The 19,290-nt window shown below is 46.7% G+C and overlaps 2 protein-coding genes across 2 annotated transcripts; both read right to left on the bottom strand.

Moving 5' to 3' along the window:
- Nucleotides 1-34: 34 nt before the first annotated feature.
- LOC135815543 (purine nucleoside phosphorylase-like) lies at nucleotides 35-7,446 on the bottom strand. Its single transcript, XM_065328861.1, has 5 exons — nucleotides 7,238-7,446; nucleotides 5,483-5,678; nucleotides 3,224-3,327; nucleotides 2,192-2,367; nucleotides 35-1,247 (listed from the first exon to the last, which is right to left on the bottom strand). The coding sequence occupies exons 2-5, from the start codon at nucleotides 5,667-5,669 to the stop codon at nucleotides 854-856; spliced, it is 861 nt and encodes a 286-aa protein (XP_065184933.1). The 5' UTR covers nucleotides 5,670-5,678; nucleotides 7,238-7,446; the 3' UTR covers nucleotides 35-853.
- An 864-nt stretch (nucleotides 7,447-8,310) lies between these two features.
- LOC135815539 (putative pre-mRNA-splicing factor ATP-dependent RNA helicase PRP1) lies at nucleotides 8,311-18,857 on the bottom strand. The gene is made up of 14 exons (XM_065328854.1): nucleotides 18,662-18,857; nucleotides 18,296-18,572; nucleotides 16,473-16,663; nucleotides 15,680-15,812; nucleotides 14,749-14,844; nucleotides 13,347-13,496; nucleotides 12,936-13,190; nucleotides 12,233-12,491; nucleotides 11,681-11,872; nucleotides 10,984-11,106; nucleotides 10,173-10,367; nucleotides 9,814-9,860; nucleotides 9,392-9,510; nucleotides 8,311-9,154 (listed from the first exon to the last, which is right to left on the bottom strand). The coding sequence occupies exons 1-14, from the start codon at nucleotides 18,718-18,720 to the stop codon at nucleotides 9,031-9,033; spliced, it is 2,220 nt and encodes a 739-aa protein (XP_065184926.1). The 5' UTR covers nucleotides 18,721-18,857; the 3' UTR covers nucleotides 8,311-9,030.
- Between the last annotated feature and the right edge of the window lie 433 nt (nucleotides 18,858-19,290).

Genomic DNA, 19,290 nt, shown 5'->3' with positions numbered 1-19,290 from the left:
GCCAGCGGCCACAAAAAAAAACGACAACAAAATATGAAATTGAAATGGACTCCAATCGCAACCGCTTGCTGGTGGAAAATGGTTGTGCATAGCAAATCGCGAGCGAACTAAACCAGCGCAACGGCGCTTCCCATTGTGCAGTGTATGCAAATGCAGGATGGATGGTGTGTGTATCACCACACAAACAGGCACAACGTTAGTCACGACATTTCTAAGGGAAGAACAACAGTGTACAAATAAAACAAAACAAGCAACAAGAAAGAAAAGAGCAATGTGCATAATTCAGAGCCAGCCATGGCGCCAGTGCACTGCAATTTTGAAGTTTTGAATAAGAAATATCCCTAAATCAACTTTTTTCGATTTTTGCAACAAAAAGGTGCATATTCTATACATAACAAACAGTCCTTTGACAAATTTTTGAACATTTTTAAAACCTAAAAAAGGAAATACAGTACACAAACTGCAAATACTGGCATAAAGGTAAAATGAACCGGGCACCCTGAAATTAACCAAACTAGACTATAATAAAAATTGACGGAGACGCCAGTGTTTGAGTAAAAGGTTAAGGGTGGCAAGTGAGAAAATCTAAGACTAAAAAAACATTCCAGTGCAGGAAGTTATTTCCTGGCGTTCAGACAGGGTACCGATACTGCCTGTGCAATACACTTTTTGATTTTTTTCCAAATGTTTGCTACATGCAGGAGATAAGCTGACCAGCTCTATTGCTGAAGGTATAAATGCAGGAGACAAGCTGACTATTGAGTGGAGGTATGTTCAGGGGTCTATCGGCCCTAGAGCTACAAGTGCTGCTGCTGCAACAGCTCGACTTCAGTATTATAATACACGATGGCCATTACTGAAGCTTGGCGACAAACGACTTGACAAGGTTCTCCATGTCCTTGGCGCGACGCCGGCCCGTCTCCAGCACTTCCTCGTGGGTGGGTCCGACGCCCGTCAAGTTGGTGTCGGTGATGACGATGTTGGTGACGAGAGAAATGCCCAGGACTCGCACACCGCACTGCCGTGCAGCGATGACCTCCGGCGTAGTACTCATACCCACAGCATCAGCTCCCAGCAGCCGAAGGAGGCGCGATTCAGCAGGAGTTTCATACGACGGACCGCCAACTTTGACGTACACGCCTTCGCGAACAAAATCCACCATCCCGAGAGATTGGACCACGGATTGAGCAAGGCCACGCAGATCCTTGTCGTAAGCATTTTGCATGCTGACAAACCGTACACCATACCTGTGCAAAGTGAAAAGACGTACTGATACTATTATGATCTTCACTGATTTCCGAGCCTACTCCACACCCAGAGAACACTACTCACATCACGACATCACTAACGTCGGGAGAAAAAAAAGCCTGGTGGTGCCCTGAGAAATTTGCTAAAAGCCTATTATTGGCTGTGGAAAAAAGAGAGGAAATTGTATATGAAAACACTTGAACCTTGCCTCTGCTATCTAATACCTTGCTTTTCTTGCCCCACACACACACATGGCTTGCCCCGTAACAGCTCTCTCAGTCAGTTGGAAAGCTGGTCGCATTCCTCAGCTTTCACTTATTTAATTAAAAACGGCACAGAGCGTAATTCAAAATTCTATTCGAAAGACAACAAAATGGTGGGTGCAATGCTGATCAGGTGAAAGTGACCAAACCAGCATCCCACCTCGCTGTTCTATTTGGGCATCCCCGGCCCCGTGTGGTTCAGAGAGGGAGGGCAGCCTACCCAGGTTTTGGTCTAGCAGCAGCTTTGTTTCGCTTGCTCTTTCCCTTGCGTTGGTGGTTTTTGTCACTACTGATCACTCAATCTATTTCTTTTTGCAGGCCACGTGATTGTGAATAAATAATAATAATAAATAAAGTTGAAAGGAAAAGGACATATGGATACGAGTTAAGAGTAACTCTCCATCACTGTAACTGGATACTATATACAGTCAGAAAGTGCAATAACTAGGCACAAAACTGACAGAGTACTGAGACATTCGACGTCCTGACACCTAGCTTCAACACATCTCCGTAGCGCTACCCTACGCCTAGTTATTGCACTTTCTGACTGTATATACAAGTAGTATCCAGTTACAGTGATGGAGAGTTACTCTTAACTCGTATCCATATGTCCTTTTCCTTTCTACATTTATTTATGGCTCAACATTCGAGTTTCAAATAATAAAGTTACTAGAACTTACTGTTCTTCGTGGGGTCCAACAAGCGCATTGTTCCCAGCCAGAGACCCGATGTCGATATGATCGTTGATAATCATGATGTCACCAATGTTGAACGCCGTGTTCAGGCCACCCGCAGCATTGGTCACGATCAACGTTTTCACACCCAGCAAGTGAAGAACACGCACGGGCAAAATAACCTGGCGGCATGTCACGATAACACAGATCGAGAGAATCCAGTGATTAAACAGGCATCAAACTATTCACATAGTGAGAATGGTAGTACTGAGTACAATAGGGGAATCAGTCCCCAAGTGGACGGATAAATGGCATAGCAGTGTACCGAGTACATCGACACAAAGAGCTTAGAAGGTACCCCGAGGCGAAGCTGGCCCACCCTTAATTTAGAAAGGGGGGGGGGGGGGGTTAGGGTAGGGGTACAGGCATTTGCCCCAAACATGCAGGTGCACATGCCGGACAAAGGTAGAAAGATTTTTTTGGGAGGGGGGGGGGGGTGTGCACACGCCCCTGTACCCCTCATGGGCTAGATGACTTACACCAATACAGTACCGTAGTACATGCAAAATTGAACAAACACCCCCACAGTCAATATTAGGGAGGTTTAGTTCCACGTAATCCGTGTGTACTTTACGTGTGTGTACCACGTGATACTCAGTGACCCACGTACAGACGTTTTCTGATTCACGACATACCATGTATGGAGGCTCACCCACGTTCCACCAGAACGTGGGTGAAAATCAGAATGGAGCGTATTGTGGAAGCTGTGAGGGTGCTCAGCTGAAGAAGTTTCCGAAGCATGAAATCAAAATATTCGATGAGCTTCGAAACTTCCATCTCTGGCCAAGTTTGGGCCTTTCGCTTCATGCTTTTGTTCGTTCCGTGTGAATAAATACAACATTGCGAACGTGGGTCCATTGCATGAACTTTACGTGAATCACCCACGTTCCCGTTTCCGTTACGTGGGACTAAACCTCCCTATTGCTGTTGGTTGATAGGGAGTACGTCGGGGCAAAACAACTTAGTTCTTCTCCTTACCTTCCACAGAGGGTAGCCTTCGTAGGGATGGAATCGACCCTTCATACACACACACTGCTGACCACTCAGCATGCCAAACACAAGCTTGCCGGCATGACCTTGCACTGAACAACACACAGCACGGAGAATAAAGTCGCAATTAGAATTTATCTAAGAAACCGGGCGCACAGCATTCGACCTGCCAGCTGCTGAGATTTCCAATGAACCTGCTGCTCAACGAAGCACAGATAGCTGACCAGCAGACCTTAAAGCACATGTACCACCATACCACCATACCAGCAAACCATCACAACAAAAGCAATAGATGATATGGCAAATAACGTGCAACTAGACTTGAGAGGGCATCGCACACAAGTTGCATACACATTATACTACAATGTGTACATGGTAGGCCCTGAGCTAGCTCTGCAGGAATACAAGTCACAGGTACCCGTACAACTTTGAACTTTGCCTGCAACTACTCTGCAATGCCCTTCCAAGTCTAGTTGCACGTTATTTGGCATATCATCTATAGCAGCTCAATGTACAACCCCCATGCGTGTCAGAGATTCCCGAGATGCTACCGCCACGTTTTACAGGCAGATGTCGACCGTGATGAAAAAAAACTCAGACTTCAGCCTTTGCACAAACAGTGACCATGCAACCATGGTAACGGAGCAGGCGTAGAGACGGACGCTGCAGTTCTCCAACGCAATACTTCTACGCACAGCCAGGTGAAAACAAGGGGGTGCTACCAACACTGTACGCAAAAGTACGCATTCGTAAGATCAGCATTAGCACAAGCAGGGAGGTGCAACACAGCATGCAGCTGTAGCAACCACCATGTAACAACACCCCTTCGGCTTGGTTGCACTGACTAGGGTAGACAGCGACGTGCAGCACAAGTACAGAGATTGAATACAACCGCCTTGCACATACAGTCAAATCTGCCGTTAGCGACCTCTGCTGTAGGCGACCATCTACCGTTAGCGACCAATTTTCCGTGCACCGACGGTTTCACATACAAACTGATCTGTCCAGAGCGACCATCTGCTGTGCGCGACCAGCGACCGCGATTTCATGCACGGTGGCTGCATTCAAATCTGCTGTAAGCGACCGCGACCCAGGTTCAGTAAGGTGCGAAAATGTACTTGCCAGTGCGCTGTCAACTGCAAAGTGTGAAAATGCGCTGTCTTGCAAGTGCGATCGACTGGCGCCTGGCCTGTACTCAGGCTGTGCTGTAGCTCTCAAGTCCAGGCAGTGTCAATCTACTGCCATGTCGCATACGCGTACTATACGGGTATGGTCGTCGTTGAATATCCAATAAAATATAAGTTTCCGTGCATGGCACGGTAAGTGAAGTTAGCAACCCACCAACAATTACATTCCTAACATAATTTGCACGCACTTGCCATAGCGCATCACGTGCCCGTGCAGAACACGCACTCCGAACTCCCGCGCCCCGGCACGGGATCACGCGGAGCATGCGCATTACTCCGGCTCTCGATGCTGTTTCTTCTTCATCCTTGCTGCGCCAACAGTCAGATCGCTTGACAACCTTGGCCAGTTTTTGAGCACCACCACCCACCCCATCATCTCTAACCATCATTCTATTCTAAGCCATCCCGGAAGGGAGAACGGTAGGGATCGTGGGTCAGGCCGGCATTGAGCCAAGTGCGCCTACATGTGCTCACGAGTGCATCCCTACCGTATGCGTGTATTGACACGCCGGGCAATTGTTGCCCCCATTAGCCCTGGCATTGGCCAGTCTAACGCACATTGGTGCTTGCGATACTACGGCATTGGTCCATAGTATTGCATACTGCATGCGGCAATTGTTGCCTGCGATACTACGGCATTGGTCCATAGTATTGCATACTGCATGCGGCAATTGTTGCCTATGCCCTGATAATACAACGCGTAATAGCTCCCAAACAGGTCGGCTTGTGTGGTTGTTAAATGATATTAAAAATCACATTATTCTCGTCGATTTGAGTACATGGAAGCATATACCTGGTATGCCGGATTTACCATACATCTGTCGTAAGAGACCATCTGCCGTAAGCGACCGCTTTTTCTTGCACCAAGGGGCGGTCGCTTACGACAGATTTGACTGTAATTATATTATAATAAGATGCGTATGGTTGATCAGTTCGTTGCTGCTGCTGCGCAAAGTGCCACGGAAAGGGAATGAACTTCTCCAAGCCGACAAAACGTTATGAACTTATCAGCTTAGCCACCAAGGAAGTATGATCACCACTTCACTCCTGCTACACTCACCTGTACTGGATGGGAAGCCGGGGATGTCCTTGTAGTCGAATGTCTCAGCCTCCGAAACCTGATCCGCCAGACCACCCAGCCCCGAACCGCAGATGATACCAATGGTAGGACGATACTTGGTTCTGCCCTGGACGTTTTCGGCGATCTTCACCAAGTCAGCATGCGATGGAGCAGCCTCGGAAGCCATTTTGGGTAGCTGAACAGAGCATGGGAGAGCAATATGAGCAACACAATGACATAGTGTAATAACTATCTAGGCTTCACCAACGACAAGCCTAGATTGGCTTGCATGCAACACCTTGAAAAGAGTGACAACAAAAAATGAAGCAACATGCCTGTAATCAAGAGTCCATAATCTCAACAATGCAAGTAAACCAGTAAGTAAGTAAGGTAAACCAGTAAGTAAGGTAAAACAGAATTTTTATTGCAACTCACAGTTTCACGCCTGTGCGATCATCAGGCCAAAACTATTCTGGTATGAAACGGGAAAAAGGTCTTGTTATATGCACAGGAAAGTAAGTGAAGAATCATTGCGCGAGGAGTACAGTGGGAACAACGAATATACAGGCACTCACACTCTCACATACACAAACACGTGCGTGCGATAAACAACAACGCATAAACTCTCACTCCAACACTGAACCCACACTCGCACGCCCACACTCACGCACACACACTCACACCTTCACTGAACACCTTCACGCTGCCCCACACATTCACACTCATCCATGCATGCACATGATGCCTGTTCACACTGGCATACACTTTAATCTCATATCCAAACACAGCAGAACCATGATGTGGCAACGCCTAACCGACCATGGTCACTGCTAATCGGCCAACAAGTCAGGATTCGTCACTTCGCACTTTCCACAAAATCTGTGCTCATTGTCGACTGCGAATCAGCATACGCGCGAATGCACGACTACACCTCATGACTGCCACATAAACGCCTGTTTTCGCCCGCATGCGCTGGACTCGATCAAATTGCCTGCATTTCCTGCGGGGACAGAATGCAGGTGGCCAACGCCCATGCCTTTCTGGTGACTTAGAATTGGGTGGCTAGCTTCTCCCTTCCAGTACAGGGCATACTAAAGTGCTCTGCTACTAGTATAATTATGTACATGTAGCCTAAATCTTTTAAAAAATAGGTGCCTAGTTTCTGCACTAAAAATACAATTTTTCAGTTATATTGACACATGGAAAACAGTGGGGCACAAGTTGTGTGTTAGAGTCCACCAACTAAACCAGATTATGAACAATCAGACGTGTACAATTTAGAGCCAGACTGACAACTGGTTTAGTTTGTGGACTCTAAAACGCATAACTTGTGCCCCACTGTTTTCCATGTTTTCAATTTAAATTGAAAACATGGACTGTTTTGAACTTTTGGTTCTCCTGGGGCCACATGTGTTATTGTACATGAATATTGTACACAATGCATAATACCTGCCATGTACCTATAGCCAGTACCAGTGTCTGTATCGGTGCTTTGAAGTATCAAAGTAAAGAGGGCAATTTTAAAATTATTTTTCAAAAAAAATAGTTTCCGTTACACCGAAAAATAATTAAAATAATTGCCCTCTAGTCTAAGTCTAATAGTACTTTGATACTTCAAAGCACCGATATTATGATAGGGACACTGAGTACTGGTACTGGATATAGGTTTATGACACGTATTACGCATAGCACAATAACACTTGTGGCCCCAGGAGAACCAAGACACCGCCAAGAAACATGACTTCAACGACATACCTGACAATCCTCGTCTAAGCGTTAGACAATCGAAGGGTGTTTCGTCTTCTTTGATCTAAATGTCAATGATACAAATAGCTCCAGGCCAGAGCACTGCCGGAAATCAGGTGTAGAACTAACTATTGATGCTTGAACAAAATATTACCCATGCCCTGTACTATAATAATGCCTATGGACGTGCCATTCACACAAAACTGAAAAAGTCAACAAAGTAAGTACAAGTTATTTGTTATATACTCGTACAGAAGCCTTGCTTGGTAACCTCGCCTTGTAACATGCTGTCAAAATCGAAAAACAAGTTATTTGTTGTAGTTACATGCAAGTCACGTCATGGACAAGACTCAAGATCAGAGCATGACTGTGCATTGTGTGCAAAGTGTGCAATATGACATGTCATGTGCATTCGATTTCGAGTGAATGACAGAATAATTATTTGTGTAGTGGCGCCAAGGCGGATTCGCTTTTGAATGGAATATTCAAACAAAGCAGGCCAGCTATTATCATGAATATCAAGAGTACATAATCAAGGTTTATGCTCGTACTCATGTGATTATCAAGAGTACATAAACTCTGGTTTATGTACTCTTGTGATTATAGATAGGCTGAATAGACTACAATGTAGACTGCGCATGTGGTGTCTGTTCGTTCTGGGGGGTTTTCGGCAGGGCTGTGCAAAAGCGCGGGCTGTGCAACTGCGCGCAACGGCCAATTTATATTATACCAAGAGTCCAGAACCATGATAACCCCCGGGGGTTATGGACTCTTGATTATACTAGTAGTAGGATGCATGTGCGTGCTCTTTACCCAAGCTGTTCAGCGGAGGACGTGGCCAAGCCAGGCCAGCAAGGTGTACTGGACTGCCTGTTCAACACGAGTGAACTGAGGACAAGCGGATACCGATAAGCGACATGTACATGTAGCAGCATGCACAATGACCATCACTGTCAATACCAGGGAGCATTGTACATGAAAAGTACTTCCTGGGCCAAGCACGCACGCACGCACACACACACACACACGTGACAGACACACATGCACACACACACGACGTCACAACTCGCACCGAGAGAAGGTCAGCCGACGTCAGGTGTTTAGATCAGACCATTACTGTACTCGTCCAAGTGCAAGCAGCAGAAGCAGCATGCACTGATTTAATGATAAAATAATATATGTACAGCGAGTGCATCTTCTCCGTAGCCAAGCTACACAAGCTGCGGCCCTGAGCTGGGGCCACCAATAGCAACAGCATGAAGCAAAATAGCACAGTCAGAAAACACCTGATCTAAAATGAGTGGAGATAGGTGGCATGAACATGACAAGCGCAGTCCACCAGCATTTCACACTAGAACATGTCTCGACTTAAATAAAAAAAAAGGTACAAAGAGAAGAAGCAAGGATCAAGTAAGTTTGCACTCAGTGCGACATAAGACCAGCAGTGTGTCTACGTCATTTGCTTTTTTAAGACTGTCAGTTGCCGAAGCAATGGACGCGACAGCAATGTACTAGTGCCCCCGCACAACGTGTTGTACGGCAAGGTGGGCAGAAGGTTCAAAGTGGAACGTTTGTGTGGACAAGACATGGACTCAGGAGGTACTAGAGACTCCAGCAGACCCAGTGCCGACCGTCTGCTTCTTAACACAGAGCAAAGTCATGCTGGTAATCAGCGGTGATCCAAGGCGTGGGGAGTTGCGGCAACACCAGCCAACACACCAGCAGGATCCAAGCAGCTGCAGCGGCAGTGCAACGATGCACACCGGTTTGGTTTAGCAGTGCGAGGTGACACAGCGGGGCAGTTACGCAACACCGGGTGCCTGCTGCTCCTGTCGAATACGCTTGACGAGGCGTTCCAGCACGTGCCGTGCCTCGCACTCCGGGAAGTTGGTCAGGTCATAATAGTGGGGTGCAATGCGCACCAGCCTACGAGGACAGTTATAACAGCAACAAGCCAGCAAAGGAATCAGGGCAGGTGTGGTAGCACGGACAGAGGTCACTGCAAAGCACCATGCATGTGTACATGAAGCTGCGATAGAAGTCAGGATAAGCAGAGGTTGAACAGGTGAATCTCAGAGTTTGCACAGGAAAATTGCCACAACATTAAAAAAAAAAACTTTTCCAAAACTTTCTACCAACATTGCCATGACCAAAACAACTTACCATTCACCCTTCATGTCAGTGACTGTTCTAATGTACTTCTTGGTTGTGAGTACAAACTCGTGGTAGATAACCCACTCGGGCTTGTGGTCGAGACATGTGGACGGATGGAGCTGGACAACCTGATCAACATAATAGTGCAGTTATGCATGTAACAGAAGACAAACAGCAGATAGTTGAAGGGTAGTCGTCAAACAATCGTGTATTCCCCATTAGTATTCACTGAAATAAGCAGATCTCTTTGCAAACTAAACACACATCCTTTCCATAACTCCTTGGCGCAGACTTAAAACGGAAGGTCATTGCTAAACAACAGTACAACGAATACGCATGCATGCCCGCTCACACAACGGAACACACCGCAACACAGTCATCTCCATTCCGCAGCAATCGCATGCTTTAGCTACACACTCCAATGTACATACCTGATTATCCTTTACCGTAAGATAGTGACCGGCACGTTCCAAGTGAGCTACCTGCACACAGAAAGGAGCAAGAGCATGGTGACCATGATAGAGCAGCCACGCCAACAGAATCCATTATGAGGATAGCAACTAAGACAACAAGAACAGCCAACAGTGCACAGATATTGGACGACACCCGGGATTTCGAATTCTCGAGTCCGGATATATGCATCCAAAACGCACATGATAATCGGAGAAAAACATAATACTAACAGCAACAGTTGAAAGTACAATGCAAGAAAATGAACTCTTTAAAAGCCAGATATGAAACCAAAACACCACACACACACACCCACACACACACACCCACGAAAGTGTACTTGCCTGCATGAAGAATCCGCAAACGAGAGCTTTGCGAATGTTCAGGTAATAGTCGCGGCTGGAGAAGTCCGTGCTGGAACGGCGCAAGTTATACCGATCCATGATGCGACCAAGCTGCTCCCTGACGCTGTCTGCCTGCTTCAGTGAACGATAGTTTACAAAGTTCTCATAGCACCACTGAGTGTCTTCCTTATCTGAGCAAGGAGGCAGGATGGGAAATAGGAACAGACCCATACAAGAATTATAATCCAAAATAAACCCATTCGGTGCAGCAGAATTTTCAGTTTCTCAAACCAACTTGTTCTCCAGACTATCCACAAGCAAGTAACATAGACAGTAGTACACTGTGAAAGCGGCAGGAAATATAGTACAACCAGGAAAAACCAACCAACACCATATTGCTACAGCACACCATCAGCAAAACGACACTTCAGTTGGTACTCTGCTCCACTGACGAGATCCTGATGATCGAAACAGCTGCTGTCTGAAGGAGCAGAGTACCAACTGAAGTGTCGTTTTGCTGATGGTGTGCTGTGGCAACGCGTTGAGGTCGGCCGGAGAGCGCAGCGGTGTTCTCAATGTCCGAATGCATTCAGACACTGAACACGCCCATTGAGATAACACAATAATTATGGTAGTGTACGTTAGCATGCAACTGGGCAGGCTGAGCGAGCGAGAGAGAGAGAGAGAGAGAGAGAGAGAGAGAGAGAGAGAGAGAGAGAGAGAGAGAGATAAGATCAAAAAATTATCTGCTTCACTGGACAGACAGACTCACAAGCACACGAACACCCACACACGAGCAGCACTTACTTTGCTTGTAGGCATGGTAGACGTTGAGCAGTGTCAGGTGATCTCCATCGATGTGCGCAAAGCGCATCTTGGCTTCATCAGCCTGCTTCTTGGCGTCATTGGGTCGCATGAAGCACATGGGCACTGCATCCACGAACAGCGCCAGTGACCACAGGAGCATGGACCAGCAGATAGACGGGAGAAGCCACGCCAATCCGGTTGCACAGACAAGCAATGTCGGCGAGCAGGACGGCCAGTAGCAGCACCACCAGCAGAGCAAGCAGGCCAGTCGTGAGTACCAGGAGCAGGAGGAGGAGGCAGGCCAGACACGGTCAAAAGCAAGGTACTACATGCAGGACAGCAAAACTAACCAGGCCTATTACTCACGCCTTTTAAGGCCCACACTCGGAACTACCATGCCCCCCCCCCCTCCCCCCAAACTATCGTAAAACAATCATGGAATCACACTAAAGTTACAGCAGAGCAGAAAGTTCTCACGTCGTAAAACAACCCCTCTGCATACATGTACAGGTAAATCACTCCTAACCGATGAGCAGCCAGTGTAATCTGAGCAGAGGCCAGCCAATCCCTGTGCAATCTTCATTCAAACTCTGAGAACCTCTGATGCCCCCCCCCCCCTCTCCAACACCCACAGGCATGCGGCCACCCACCCAAATACGCACCAACCCCCCTCCCACACCCACACACAGATACTCACCTGAGAGCATTGCCGTGATGGAGAGAACTTCGTTACTACAACCATAGTCGGCACTAGCAATCACCATCTTGGCCAGCTGTGGGTCGAGCGGGAACTCTGCCATGATGGATCCGAGTTCAGTCAAGTCACCGTCGTCATCCAGTGCGCCCAAGTAGTTCAACATTTCCAGTGCTCTCATCAGGGTCTCGGGCGCTGCGTGCAGTGCAAGACAGAAAACGCAAAACAACACCTATGAGTCTACTGCTTCAGTACCACTCCCACAGTACATTGAGCAGCAGTGACGGATGTGCTATTAGAGACACACAGCAGGACTCCACCATCAGTTGTCTCTCTACAGCTTACAAACAAGAACTTGCAGCGGAACATACATGCACACAAAAGAGGAAAGAACAACTGAGCATCGGAATGGGCGACATATAAAAAGCTGTCAAGCCGATCTTACTCTGCCCACACCTGCCTGTTCAAAAAGTCTATAGCCAACAGACAACCATTGCCATAGCAGATTTAGCACAGATTTGGTTTCCAAAACTTGTGAAAACAACTGAAACTTACCAGGGGGATCCATGAAGTCAAAGTGGACCAAATCATCGATACCCAATTTCTTCAATTGCAAGACGACTGTTCCGAGGTTAGACCTCAAGATCTCAGGATACGTCTGGTCCTGCATTTCAGACTTGTACGCCTTCTCTGTGTAGAGGCGGAAGCACTTTCCGGGCCGCGTACGACCAGCTCGTCCGGCTCTCTGCTGCGCACTGGCCTTGCTAATGGCAGACACCAGCAAGGACTCAACACGCACACGCGGGTTATACACCTATGAGACAGGGCCAACACAAGCGTCCACGCACACAGACCATGTGTGGGTAAGCTACAACATAGACGAGACACTGAACAAAATACAGCACCTAAACTCGGCATGGAAAAATCACCAGCAGTAATAACGATTTTTGCTGAAATTCAGCCTGAACACACAGCCTTCACACAACTGGCCACTGCTCAATGGTACATGACATCCTTACACAACTCACAATGTTACAGTGGGGGTTCTGACAAACCACAGCAGAAGGGAGAGCAGGTATGAGAAGAAATCAGGAAATTTCCTTTGAAAAACAAACACCGGTAATAGCTACCTTATCGAACTTATATTTGGGAACGCAGCCCCATGCTGTGTGATCAGTCGTGTTGACACGTGTTGAGTCTAAAAATTAATAAAAAATAGGGATGGTCCCTAGCAGGTGATATACATCAAAGTTCTCACCTTTTGCTTAGCGAAACCAGGATCAATGACGAACACTACTCCATCGATGGTTAACGATGTTTCAGCAATGTTCGTAGCTACCACTACCTTACGGCCAATGGCGCCGTTCTCCTTGGTGGGTGGCGCTGCCTCGAAAATCCGCTGCTGCTGGTTTGGCGGCAGTGTACTGTACAGGGGGATGCATTTCATCTCACCCACTTCTGGACCCAAGTTATCGATCTCCCGCTTTAGACGCTTGCAGGCTTCGTCAATTTCCTGAGACGGCAAGAGAAGGGCACGCATGATGTAGAATTTTAGTGAGGGATGACTGAAAGGGGCGACACAATCACATTCATCCCCAGCAAACACACAGTCGTAGTGCGGGGGTACATGCTAATCAACAACTAGCCAGCCGCTCAGACGACAACATACCTCTTGACCAGTGAGGAAAAGAAGAATGTCACCTTCAATCTCTTCGCACAAGTGGATCTGGACAACAGTTCGGATAGCTGCCTCGAGGTAGTCACGCTCGGGCTCCGGGGTGTAGAAGATCTCGACAGGATGAGTTCTTCCGGGGATTGTCTGCAAAGCACCACAACAAAACATATACACGGGCGTGTTGAAAGTACAGAGTAGCAGTGCTGTAGGATATGTTGAATACCGTATTTCCTCGATTAATAGACCCGGTCTTTTGTTTTTTGAAGAGGGTTGGACCCCCGGTCTCTTATTTGGGCATGGTCCATTATTTGAGCACGGTCCACTATATTTTCATCGGCACATCGCTGGAAATGGTGGATTTTTAACAAATCATAATATAGAAGTTCTATATTAGGCCATCATTTTTTATATCTATGTTTCGCGTCGTCCGCACGCATACGTTTTGATTTTTTTCGGAAAAAAATAAAAAACATCAACCATGCACAGTTAGTGTACGATCGTGCGAGTCATCAGTGAGGACTGGTATGGTTGCATACGGCGAAGCTGGGATTCAGAAATGGCCTCGAGGCCAGCGTTGGTAAATCGTTTGTTCGGCATCTGCGAGCAGTATTCTATGAGCTTACAACAGACCGCATCGATCGCCTCAAGCTGAGAGGATGCGTCGTTCCGGAGCTCTTTGCACCGCTGCTGAAGGCTGAGTACAATAATCCAGCGAAGCAAGGGCACCAACGGTTGCCTCCTCTGTCCACAGTGATGCAGATTTTGTGCTTCGATGTACGATTTTTCTTTTGGGATGTACACCATGCACGAGCTTGTGCTATGTACAGTTCTATACACCTCTGATGAGCCTTTTTTTATTATTTTGCAACTTTTTATTTTTTTCCACCTCTCGCATATGATTCTGGAAGTTGAACTGACGCGAAACATAGATATAAAAAATGATGGCCTTATGACGTGTTAAAAATCCACCATTTCCAGCGATGTGCCGATGAAAATATAGTGGACCGTGCTCAAATAATGAAAGAAAGCACTAGCCACTACAAAAATTGTAGTTGCGCAACCTAAAATCGCGTCCTTTTTTGATCCACCACGTTCTTTCTTAGTGCGCATGCGCAAAGCGATGAACTCAAATAAGAGACCGGGTCTCTTATTCGGGTCTCTTATTTGGGCATGGTCTACTATTTTTCCGTGAGGACTCTAGGAGGGTCTACTATTTGAGCATGGTCTATTATTCGAGCATGGTCCATTAATCGAGGAAATACGGTACCAGGAAACTGTGAAACACTCAGCAGGCAAGAGTCCCCATGTACAGATGACCCATCATGGGGTTGTAAATTTATGACCCTCATACAAGAACAATGCAAAAGCTGTGAGCTAGAAAAAGACCCAAGCCTACCATGAGCGGAGCCTTGTCAAAGTACTTCTGGAACTTGCCAGCATCCAGTGTGGCACTCATAATCACAATCTTCAAATCAGTACGTGCTTTCACCACCTGCACGCACAGGCAAGCAAAACAGATACAGCACAACGTTGAGAGAAAAACACCCTACTCGTCAATGCCCACATGCCCACATATACACCCACACACCGTCACCTGCATAGTCGTGTGTGTGTGTGTGTGTGTGTGTGTGTGTGTGTGTGTGTGTGTGTGCGCGCACCCTCAGTCTCTGCTGTGAAATTAGCGAAGATAAGTTCCAACAAAAGACTAGAATGAGACTTCTAACGAAAGTTTTCGCTAACAAAAAATTGTAGTTCTACTGCACACAGCTAGCTTATCGGCATAGTGCACATTCACTACAAATACAGTGAACAGTGGAGCTCACTAAGCACATACTCTGATACGACTCTTGCTTAGTGCGGACATTACAGGGAGCGCGGGTGTATTGGTCCACACTGAGGTATGTACAATCATGTACATGTATGTTGGGATAAGAAGTAACTTGGATAGCAAGTACACTGTCCTACTGCCCGTGGAGGTGCGTTGTATCAAGAGTACATAACCGCCAAGAGTGTGCAACTGCCTGCACAACCTCTATGCTGTGCTGCGACGGCAGAACTTCACATCACTTGACATGGTTCAAAAGGTTATGCTGGCAAACAGTGCAAAGTGACCACAAGAGTGTTGTACCCAAAGCTGGGTTGCGTACAACCCTGTATCTATCATGCACAGAGTGCAAATAATGTGTCCGGGTTCATCACGTGATGTGAAGTTCTGCCGTCGCAGACCCCATAGCTGGAGTTGCACACTCTTGGGGGTTATGTACTCTTGGTCGTATCAGTGTTCTACCGCACTACATCTACTGTACAAGGAACAAGGCAAGGCCTACCTCTTTCAGCAGGCCCATGAGAATATCAGTGGCCAGTGTCCGTTCGTGAGCCTCGTCGAGCAGAATGATGCCGTACTTTTCCAGGAGCGGATCGGTCATGGCTTCACGCAGCAACATACCGTCTGTCATGTACCTGAAGACAGAAGTGTACGGGCATACAGATACGAACACTGGCTAGATGCACACCGGGTGTCACTAGAGTAGAAGGTCATCAGCACCAACATTCAGAAACACGCTATTGTAATTAGAAAATGCAATGCAGTGACATCACATAGATTTGACTAAGCAAAGATTCAGCAAAACAGAGGTGCGATAGGTGGTGAAACATGGACGGAAAAGGAGACCGAGGAGAAGCTCTTATTAGTATCATGAACAGAACAAGTCCTGATGAAACTTAACCTCCAGGGCAAGAAAATGCTATGTAATAACGGGTACTTTTGCACCGCTGTTTGTACGCAATCACATGCTGCAAAGACTAGGGAATCGTAATTTACTTCCGAAGCTATGCAAAATGGCGTATAAAGTAATACGTCAGGGTCCAGCGCCATTTATTGTGTGTGTGTGTGTGTGTTGGCCGGCAGTATTCAAATTATATACCACCAGAGAGCGGGCAAGAGGCACAGGCAATGTGATAGCATAGCGAGAGCCCTGAGCAGCACGCGCTCTCTTGTCGTCCAGTATCCTTTACCATCAGGGCTCATATCATCCAAACTCACACTGCACCAGGGAAACAGCTCAGCCTTATGCAGTGCAAAACGACAGTACATGGCACTGCACATGTGCATGTACTCACTTCATTCTGGTTGCCTGTGAGCTGCAGTCCTCAAAACGGATCGTGTATCCCACGGTCTGACCGAGAACGACGTCCATTTCGTCTGCAACACGTTGCGCTACACTCATGGCGGCCACTCGACGCGGCTGCGTGCACGCCACACCATTGCCCATTCCTCCATGATGCATCAGCTCTACGCACCACTGGGGAATCTGCAGACATCGCACAGAATCACACACACACCGAAATGAAGACGAGAGAATCTATCAGAAATCTCACAGGGCGAGGTGTGCGTGTATCACATTATACATATGCAATAGCAAGCAAGACTGCTCGGATCCCATGGTCAGGCGCATGGCACTGCCATTGGAGGTGGTCGGCTGGAGGGGGTCTCCCCCGGGAAAATTTAAAATTAGGGTGCAAAATCCTGCATTCTGGGTACTTTTGGCATTGTGTTAAAAAAAAGTGGTCCGGCCTAAGCCGGACCGGCTGCAACGCCTCTGATTAAGTCTTGCACCTCTACAGGCATTTGGGTTCCAAGAAAGAATTCCCAAACTGAACCTCGCGCATATTGAAACATTAACCCTTTGTGACCCCATCGATCGATATCGATCGATATACAGTGGCACTAAAAAAATGTATCTCTGGTGTTCCTTCACCGATTTTCATAAACAAAGGATCTATGTTTCGAGAGGAACCTTGGCTATCACGTCGAAGTTATCCGAAGTCTCTACGAGGTACGATACCGCCGTGGTGAGACTCGAGGTCGGAGGAAAACTGAAACATTCACTCCGATCGAAAAATTCAAATTTTCACACTGCACTTGGCAGGGGGTTTCCCCGGAGTGCTACGTCATACTCAAACATGCTGCACACCAAAATTTTGCGCTTGAAACAAGCTTTCCGCTGTAGTTTGCTTGAAGTCGATGGATGTGATGAAGGAGAATGGAATAGCGGCTGTTTAAACTTTGCTGGAGCTGTTCGCGCACGGCTGCTGTTTTGAGCGGCATTCTAGGCCACTCAGACCAGAAGCCGTGCAGGTAGCTGGCTTGAGTCTGGTATGATTCGCTTCGTCTTGTAAATACCTTTCCAGTAGTGGCAAGTTTGTAAAAATCGGTGGATGTTTGGCAGAGATACAAGCGAAAGTGCATGTTATACGAAGGTGAGTAAATTGTCGTACTTTCAGTGGGGTTACAAAGGGTTAACAGTACTTAACACCAAGAGAACATTTCTCATTAATAATATTCACTGGTTTGAGGGAAAGACGCTAACGGACAATAACAATAATTATTAAATTTAACTCGGATGGAGAGCCAAGGATTAAAATTAAAAAAGAGGACCATAAGTTTACAAGTTATCCGTTTTGTCCTAACGGTTATAAGTAGAATACTGTTGAGTCAAAAATGTGCAACAATTAGCACAAAAACTGACTGATGAGATCCTGACATTCAACGACCTGATGCTTAGCTGCATCGCATCTAGAATGCGCAAACCAGCAGCCTTCCAACTTGGAAGGTAAGCATCAGGTCGTTGAATGTCAGGATCTCATCCGTCAGTTTTCATGCTAATTGTTGCACAATTTTGACTCAACAGTATTCTGCTAATATAAGCGTTAGTGTTGGACAAAACGGATAACTTGTAAACTTATAGAAAGGAAAAAGGACATATGGAAACGAGTTAAGAGTAACTCTCCGCCACTGTAACTAGATACTATATACAGTCAGAAAGTGCAACCCGAGTGACCCGAGTTTCAGATTGTAAACTTATGGTCCTCTTTTTTTAATTATTAAATTAAATAATAAATTATTGCCATTGTAAGTTGGCAAGAACATAATATAGAAATACCTGTGTTGTTTTTCCACTGCCAGTCTCACCAACAAGCACCATGCACTGCGTGGACATCAATGTGTTGATGAACTGCTCACGGTATTCCCAGACCGGAAGCTGAGTTCGCTTGCTCAGGATCTCAAAGTACCGCTTCGAGAATGGCCTGTTGTTGAACGGATTCGTTCCAGACTGTTCCTTCTTTAGGCCGTCAGCTGCTGAAGGAGGAGGGTCAAATTTACCAGCCGCGATTTTCGCCTTGAGGTCCAGCTCAGCATCGTCTCCATCTGGCCTAGCCCTACACATTCGGTTGTGTATGAACAATTACAAATCGAGGCGTGCAATTTTACAAAAATTCTCAAAATTTCCAATGCCAGTAACACTTACCGTTTCGTTGCCGTGATCACCTTTCCACCAGTATCTACACGCGGCTTTCTTTCCGCCATAGCTGCGGTGATGAATACAAACTCTGCTCGCCAACCCAGCTCCACAGGCCAAAGGCCAAAACTCAAGCGACAAGACCGTTTGAAGGGCGACTACTACTGTACTCGTAACTCACTTCTTGTGAACGTGAAAAGAAAGAGATAATTATGAACATGAAAAACTGATTTTTTGCGGGTGTTGCGTGCATGCTAGGTGTAGTAAAATACCGGTGCACTGTACCCGGCATTTTAGTACTCCATCCATGATCCAGTACTTCTGATCACGTGGTACATGTATACATGGTAGAGTCATGCACGCGCAGTCGCGCACATCATGTGCAAAATACCTTGCGGTATACGCGGTGAAGGCTGATTTAAGGGGGGACGGGAGGTTCGCTGGCCATATAGGGCTTGAAAGTGCTACGTCACAGCATAGCAACAATTTCAAAAATTCAAAAATTGGATCCACTTGGATCCAGTTTTTGTATGGATCCAAGCACATTTCAAGCCGTCTTACTCTCAGCAAGGTGATGTAACCAGTGAAACTGACTGATTTGGCTACTGGGGGCGGGGTTACAACTGGTGGCGAAGTAA

Source organism: Sycon ciliatum, chromosome 4, assembly GCF_964019385.1.
Source record: "Sycon ciliatum chromosome 4, ocSycCili1.1, whole genome shotgun sequence".
Lineage (NCBI taxonomy): Eukaryota > Metazoa > Porifera > Calcarea > Leucosolenida > Sycettidae > Sycon > Sycon ciliatum.
This window is presented reverse-complemented; position numbering and strand designations above follow the sequence as displayed.

Bases quoted from the DNA above. Each gene is read 5' to 3' on its own strand.
- LOC135815543 (XM_065328861.1), bottom strand. From the start codon at position 5,669: ATGGCTTCCGAGGCTGCTCCATCGCATGCTGACTTGGTGAAGATCGCC. The intron at 2,368-3,223 runs GTAAGGAGAAGA...ACATGCCGCCAG, and splicing joins AAGGCTACCCTCTGTGGAAG to GTTATTTTGCCCGTGCGTGT. The intron at 1,248-2,191 runs GTAAGTTCTAGT...CACTTTGCACAG, and splicing joins GTTGGACCCCACGAAGAACA to GTATGGTGTACGGTTTGTCA.
- LOC135815539 (XM_065328854.1), bottom strand. From the start codon at position 18,720: ATGGCGGAAAGAAAGCCGCGTGTAGATACTGGTGGAAAGGTGATCACG. The intron at 13,191-13,346 runs GTATGTTGTCGT...TTGCCGTCTCAG, and splicing joins TTTTCCTCACTGGTCAAGAG to GAAATTGACGAAGCCTGCAA. The intron at 11,873-12,232 runs GTAAGTTTCAGT...CACTGCACGCAG, and splicing joins TGACTTCATGGATCCCCCTG to CGCCCGAGACCCTGATGAGA.